Genomic DNA, 7,955 nt, shown 5'->3' with positions numbered 1-7,955 from the left:
TTAATTACAAGATGTGCAATAATGCTTAATCTATACATGCATATAGCGCAAAAATGTAAATTTATAATAATACTCCATTTTTTTCCACTTTAATAACAATAAACAGGAAGTTTACCTTATTCTACTTTAAGTGCTCATTTATAATTTTCAGATTATATTAATTATTTTTTCAAGTTTACCCATATTAATTTATTTATTTAAATTTTTTTAATTTTTATGAAAAGAGTAAACGTTGCTATTAAAGTGGAACGGAGAGAATATCATTTTCTTTTCTCTAAAATTTGAGTTTTCTATAGATGAAAAAATAACACTACGATCCATTCTTATTTTCCCCTTTATTTTTTTTCATCTATTTTCCAAACATAGCGTAAAATTAAGGGAAATCAAAGTGCAAGAAACCATTTTCTAACACTTTCACACCAACTAACAACCCTAGAAATTTCTACTCAATCAAACCAAACCAATAAATCGAACCAGACCACGATATTATCCAATCATTATAGGAGAGAGAAAGAGAAAAGGCCCCAAAATCCTTCCCTCCCCCGATCGAGTCTTTGTTTCCTCTGCAGCGCCACCGTCTTCTCCGTCTTGTTTTCGGCCTCCGGCAAGTTCGAGCAGGCGGGGCTGGCATCAAACTGCTCCTCTCTTGATGCTGAGTCATAATCTGGCCATCCTTTGGCCGATCGGTGCACCATAAGAATGGATTGAAGCTTATAAGATTCGGCTGTTTTTCCCCTCTTCGTATTCCGGCGAGTTTGAGTTTTGTGATTAAGAGAAGTTGTTGTGGGTGTTTCTTTGAACGGCAACGTCTTCCTTTTTATAAATTATATTTTCTTTCAAGCGGAGAATTCACGACCAAGGGCCCCAAGAGGGAGACAAGATTCAACTCACGAGCGTGACAATTTTTCTTGTCGTTAAATTTAACGGACCAAACTTACCCCTTACGTTAAAAAGTCTGGTTGAAAAAGTTTAAGCGTGCTTTGCCCGTTAAAGCTAACGGAATTATCGAAAGCTTTGCAATTATTGTCGTCGTGTTCACTCCAACTTAAAAACAATAGCACCAACAGAACTCTTTCTCCGAAACTTCAACGGAATCTCGCTGGCAATTTTTACCCGCCTGGGTTCGTACGGTCGGTTTAAAGATTTGGGACCTAAGTAACCACAGATTTGTTTATAGGTAATTATTTGGTTTTTGGGTTTGGGTTCTTTTCTTTCTAAGATTATATAATTATACAGATACTACATATATACTAAGTTTAGCTCTAAAGATTGAACTTTTATACCATCAACTACGTTTTTTTTTTAACTTTCCTTTTACTGAGTTTTTCTTGGAATATTTTAATGGAAAATTATTGTATATTTTATTTATTTTTGGTTCAGAGTTTCTTTTATTAAGGACAAAACTAAACCTACTTCAAGTGTTATATTCAAGAGTTAGACTAGAGAGAGCAGCTATATTTAAGACTTCCATGTGCTTCACCAATTAGATCCGTAACTTTCAGTCTGTGTTTTTAATATTTTATGGCCGTAAGAAAAGTTTTTCATGGTGGAATTTAATGAAGCGAGCTAGGGTTAACAGTTGCTGACGTGAATTATAATTAATTTTATATATGTACATTATTTATATGCAAGAAAGGAGTTATCAGTTCTGGTTTTATTGTTGTGCTCCAGTTGTTTCATATTTATCTCTGCCATAAACTGGAAGATTTTTTTCCCTGTTTGCTCTGGTGGGTAAAACTTCTAGAGAGTGTTCATTATCATTTGACGAAAGCAAACAAATTTTTGTACTAAATTCCAGAGAAGGCAAGCTTTCTCTTTCTCTCTTTCTATATAAATATATATTGTTAGTTATTTTTTTGTTTTTGTTGTTTTCATCTCGTCTTTCAAGATTCGTGTCACCTTCTTCTTCTTCTTCTTCTTCTTACATTGTAACATGCATTACTACTGGGTTCTCTTGGCTTTTACTCTTACCTATGGAACTGATTGATGTTATTATTGTATTTAAATCTATATTTAGATCCGTGTTTGATCATTTTATATTTTATTTAAATATGAACTTTTCTTTTAACAGGTAGAGAAATGACATGACTTGGTTTGATTGGTACTCGGAAGATTTTATTTTCTTGTGTTCTCTGGTGTAGATGGAGGGTAGAAGTTTCAGGCAAGAATCACATGTAGCACAGCAAAGCAGAAGAGATAAGCTAAGACTAGTTGAACAAAGCTCAAGAACTTGGTTAGTTGATAATCACCATGTGTTTCCTAACAATTTGGAACAGTTGTCGGTCCATTTGAGGCTAAACCCAGATCTTATCCAGGTTCGAAACGTTGGGAATGATAATTTGCATCGTTACAGTCCTAGTACTAGTGTTTTCTCATCTGAAATGCTAAAATTTTCAACTAGTTGTTGTAACGGTGTTTTACCAGTTGAAAAGAATGCAATTTTTGATCAAGAACTTGGTTTGGTACAATCAAATACTGCATTATTATTCACAAATATGTCTAATCCTATTAATTCAACTAAAGCTAGTAGTAGTAATGACCCACATGCCTGTAGTAGCAGCAGTCATTGGAGAAGCATTGATTCTCAACAAAGTTATGATTGGATGGTGAATTATGCAAGTGGATTATCAGTAGGTAGGGAAAGCAATAATCAAAAACCTATTTTTGTTGGGGATGTCTTGTCAAATAATGCAAAAGAAAACAATATTTCAAGAAATGTTGGATACGATCAAGATTTTCATTTATCCTCTAATATTCCTTCTCAAGATTGTCAGAAGCAGCAACAATTTACTTCTCATGTGCATTATTCATCAATGTACCCAAATACTCTTCAAGATGTTGTTGCTGCTCAACCTTCTGCTTTGTTTTTTGAAAATGCGAATTCTTGGAGCAGTAGTGAGCAACTGGAGCTTATTGCAAGAAAGAGTGATCAAGAAGGTCTATCTTTGACTCTTGCATCAAATCCACCGGCTAGAGCGAATGTTAATCACTTTGGTGAGGGATACGAGTCTAATAATCAAGATTCAAGATATTATTTGTGTCCAATTTCAAAACCAGAAATTAGCAATAGAGAATGTGGAAAATCAGTTAATTATTCTTCGAATTACGTACTTCGGAATGCTGGTCCTCTTGGTCCTTTTACAGGATATGCAACTATTTTAAAGAGTTCTAGATTCTTGAAGCCTGCTCAAGATCTTCTATTGGATGAGTTCTGTACTATAACAGGTTCAAAACTCATTACAACATCTGGAGAAGTTTGTAATTTAGCTTCTGTGGATGTTGTTAATGCAACTAAGGCAGAGACTAGTCCTCCTAAAGTCGATAATAATAACAATAATAACAACCAGAATTCTGTTGTCTCATCATCGACATTTTATAGCTCGAATGAAGTGAATGGTGATGTTGGTGTTGCGAGCAGTTCTTGTGAATCTGATAAGCCGGAGTATCAGCAAAAGAAGGCAAAGCTTCTATTTTTGCAAGAGGAGGTTGGTTATGCTTTACTTTGATCTTAATTATATTTGCTTAATTATCTTTAGTTACTAGAAACTAAATGATTATTCTAGAAATCTTTTTTCTTACCCTTTTGCTTTTATGGTGAAAGAATATTGACAGAAAAACAATAATGATGCTTTGTTATTGGAATCTCTCTGGCATAACTTTGTTTTAGATTATCAGTTGCATGGTTTTAAAATCATTTACTGTTAATTTCTAATAAAGGAGCTAAATGAAGTATTTCCTTTGAAAGGCCTCACTTCAAAACAAATGTGGAATTAAGGTGTGTAACTGTGACAGTGAATTAGTATGAATTGGAGATTGCTACTAGTTGATGTTTAATAAATCATATGATCATCGTGTGATTCATTTGCATGCTTAAGATCCAAATTTGTGAATTTCAATATTAAAAATAAACCAAGTACCAACTTTTTTAAATAAATTGAGATGGAAGGTGGACATGTAGTTGCAAGAGGAGCAAGTTACCAAGTGTAGCTGATCCAAATAAAAAAAAATGTAGTTGCTCAAATATGTCCAGTTGTTAAGGGAGGAAAGTCTTTATAGTCAACATTATGATGAAGCTCAAATTTAAGAGAATGATTCAAATGTTATTTCGTTGTCCATTGACTTGTCTCAATTATTTTTTTTATACATTAATAATCTCAAAATTTGCTGGATGGAGACGGATTCAAACCCCCGGGGTTCCTTTTAATACTCCGGTTTTCAAAACTGACACTTTCAACTTCTCAGACATCCTTCCTTTTTAATACTTCAAAATCAAATATTAGTCTATTTGAGCCAAAGAATTCACTCAAATAAAGTTGATCACAAGTTTATGCCTTACTGTAGATTTACTTGCAATTTGTAAGGATTCTCATCTTGTCAACTTGTGTTTGTCTTAGTGCAACTTATGGATATAAAAGATTGTTGAAGTCTACCTACCATAAGGATTGATATTTAGAAATATCAAGTATATTAGAACAAGGTCTAAATTCCTTTTTAGGTTCTAAACTTATCACCTTGTCCACTCTTAATAAGCTCTTTAAAGTTTGTCTGCCCTCAAAATTAGTCCCTATGCCTTAACTATGTATTTAATGATACTGAAACCATAACCACAATTAGCTGCTAAGAGTGGACCAAGGCATGTATAATTGAGAGGGAATATATATAGGTTTATGACTGCTTTTTGTGTGATTAAGAAAGTTAGGAAATGCCTAATGTCAATTAATTAGTAGTGTTATCAAATAGAAAATTGAATCTTTCTGTGACTGTTACTTTCCCCCCTTTTCATTCTTGCATAGAACTTATCAATGTAAAAGAGACAAAGTAAGCATATATACATGTGTGTGCATGTAATTGATTTTTTGTGCATTTTATCCTCATTTAATAAACTTATCAATTGCTAGAGAATAATCAATTGGAAAAATATCGTTTGAATATTCTTATCCCTTCAGGAACAGCCATGCATACCTGGATTGTTTGAGTAGTTTTTGCATAATTAAATCTTATAGTTCTTTTGTAGTTTATTTAGTAGTTTTAGATTGTTTGAGTTGTCATAATTAAAGCTTGAGCACACCCTTCATTGCTTATTCATAGGAATTTCAGTCTCCATATGAAATCTTTGCATTAGTGGGTCGAAGGATCATTCAGCACTTGTCCAAGTTAAATTCGCTCAAAGCACTCTTATAATTAGTCTTTTCAACTCAATTATTTTGGAGATTTTGATTTCCTAATGTGCTACATGTATACATAAATAAATAAGGTGGGTAGATTGCGCCTAGTGCTTTCAGTATTCAAATTACTTGAATTACATAAAATCCAAGGATGAATTCAAATATCTTGTGAAACTTTGCTTGTTTGACCTACATATTGTTCTTTATATACTGCTCTTTTATATTCATGATTAATTTTCATTTTGCTGCTTTGAAAACAAAAATTCAAGAATATGAATCTTAATAGACCTTTTAATTGTTGCTCGAATTCAAGTCTGATAAATTTCTTTTAGGTTAAACCATCTATATTTCACATACGGTAGTGGAAAAGGTTCCATGATTGCTGCCTGTCAATACTCTGCAATAATAGTGAATTGGTCAATATTATAATTAAGGGAACAAGAACAGGACTTTGATGGCCCACTCTGTCATTTAAGATTACTAAAGATGGAATTGTTCATGTGAAAACTATCATTTATATAAACCTCTAACGAGGTAATGGGGACCCCCTACTCTTGTACAAAGTCCTGCGAATCACATATCCCTATTAATAGTACTCACCACTTGCTAGTTGTTCTAAACTAACTACTACTTTATGCAAGTTCAAGACCCAAAAAATGTGTCCCTATAATGACACCATTATTGGTATGAAAAGAATAGGTGATATATGTATATATTGATATACCTCGAGAGATGAATACCATCTCAACTTGCCTGAAAATGTCGTATTGTTGATTTCCCAATGTAGCTAGTTTTAGTGCTTCCGCAGTGGGATTGCTTTTTGTCAACCTGACTTCTAACATTTAATTGTCGGATTATCATGATAAATCTATTCTTTTCAAGATCTCTTTTGGGGATAATTTTAATTGTAGCTTTTGATGAAGTATGGTTATAGTAATAATAGTTTGGTTACTTGACTCTATTGTATGCTATGTGGTTGAAAGGTGTGCGGAAGATACAAGCAATATGATCAGCAGATGCAAATGGTAGCTTCATCTTTTGAATCAGTAGCAGGTCTAAGTGCTGCTACACCGTACCTTTCTTTGGCTTTCAATTCAGTGTCAAGAAACTTTAAGTGTCTAAAACGTGCTATATCAGATCAGCTTAGGCATGTAGCCAAGGCGTTAGGGGAGGATTTCTTGTCCCCCAATACAGGTGCTAGTAGTACTAGAGGTGATACAAGCACATCAAGGATGAGATATATAGATCAAAGCTTTCAGAGGCACAAATCTGGTGGGGCTAATGTGGCATACTTTGAACCCCAACAACATGTCTGGCGGCCCCAACGAGGCCTACCAGAACGTTCAGTGACGATTCTTAGAGCTTGGCTGTTTGATCACTTCCTTCATCCGTGAGTGCCACACACGTCCTTTCTATCTCATTTTGTAGTTGGTGTATGCATATAATTGAATTTGACCCTTTTATGTTATAGATACCCCACGGACACGGATAAGCACATGTTAGCCACTCAAACTGGTCTGTCCCGTAACCAGGCAAGTGATCCCTTGAATCAGTAGATGTTGTCTTTCTCATTTTGAGATGCTTTAAGCACGCGAGTCCGGTCAAAGTTGCATTAATTAACATATTCCTTATATATACTTGAATTGTCAATTTTCTTGCCTTTTAAGAGTTCCTGAAGTTGAATACGATGCACATAATAACTGTTGTTGATTATTGTACATAATCTTGTTAGATTTTGGCTCTATGGTTTATAAAATTTTTTTGTCCAACATGGAATTGATCGAGAAACCAACTCATTACCAGAGAAACCAACATGTTTGCTTTTAAGAAATCTTTAAGTTGAATATGATGTTCACCAAGTTTTAAAATTCAATGTCTCGGTTTCAAGCATAATTGTATGTTGACATAATTTAGCAGTAACAAGATATTGATAGAGAAATTAATAAACCTGCGTATTTTTCTATTATGGTTTTCTTAATAAATTGACTGGTTAGTGTAGGTCTCAAATTGGTTTATAAATGCTCGTGTCCGCGTTTGGAAACCAATGGTTGAAGAAATACACATGCTTGAAACAAAAGGATTGGCGGAAACCAATCAGACTTTTATGAATGATGTTGATGGAAAATCTACTGATGGCAGTACCAGTCAGCCAGACCGTGAGCAACCCTCGAATAATGTTGCTGCTAGTTGTACTGTTAATAAGCAGTTGAAATGCTCAGGAGGAGTAAATGCTGAGCAATGGAATCAAAAGAAAAGAGCGAGAGTAGAGTTGCAAGTCCCAACTAGCATGGACGGAGCAGTAATGAATTTTTTGCCATATCAAAGAAGTGGAATTGAAATTGGAGGAATTGGAGCTGTTTCACTCACATTGGGTCTAAGGCACGGCGTAGAAAATGCCCAGCAACAGCACACGCAGCTGCAGCAACATGAGAATCAACTTAGGCTGCGATTTGGAGGTCAGATGATTCATGATTTTGTGGGTTGATTTTTATAGTACATGTTCTTTTTATCTTTGAATGGAAGCAGAAAGTGAATGAGAAATTAGAAAAAAAAAAGCTCATTATATATATATATATATATATATCACCAATGTTATCTTTGCATTGGCTAGGAAAAATTGGTCTCTTTCAATGATAACTTACATTGTTTGAGGCTTTAATTTGTTTTGTATATTATACATATGTTTCCCTTACTAATGCATATGGTAGCAGATATATATATATATATATATATATATATATATATGCCAGACATTTTTTTCATCAAACAAAGACTGTTTTGAAAACTTTC

At 34.0% G+C, this 7,955-nt stretch overlaps 1 protein-coding gene across 4 annotated transcripts; it reads left to right on the top strand.

The window, feature by feature from the left end:
• The first annotated feature begins 331 nt into the window (after nt 1-331).
• Nucleotides 332-7,861, top strand: LOC105628066 (uncharacterized). Of its 4 annotated transcripts, none has more exons than XM_089724070.1 (6): nt 332-1,177; nt 1,672-1,803; nt 2,142-3,485; nt 6,149-6,555; nt 6,637-6,697; nt 7,165-7,861. In XM_089724070.1, the coding sequence occupies exons 3-6, from the start codon at nt 2,142-2,144 to the stop codon at nt 7,648-7,650; spliced, it is 2,298 nt and encodes a 765-aa protein (XP_089580196.1). In that variant the 5' UTR covers nt 332-1,177; nt 1,672-1,803; the 3' UTR covers nt 7,651-7,861. The 4 variants fall into 4 exon arrangements, with proteins under 4 accessions (XP_089580196.1, XP_089580191.1, XP_020532617.1 ...); XM_089724065.1 differs by having other exon boundaries at nt 333-1,177; nt 2,072-3,485; XM_020676958.3 differs by lacking the exon at nt 1,672-1,803 and having other exon boundaries at nt 333-1,177.
• The last annotated feature ends 94 nt before the right edge of the window (nt 7,862-7,955 follow it).

Source organism: Jatropha curcas, chromosome 1, assembly GCF_041381405.1.
Source record: "Jatropha curcas cultivar XTBG-Jc1 chromosome 1, XTBG_Jcur_1.0, whole genome shotgun sequence".
Classification (NCBI taxonomy): domain Eukaryota; kingdom Viridiplantae; phylum Streptophyta; class Magnoliopsida; order Malpighiales; family Euphorbiaceae; genus Jatropha; species Jatropha curcas.
The sequence above is the reverse complement of the archived record's forward strand: the minus strand, read 5'-3'. Positions and strand labels throughout refer to the sequence as shown.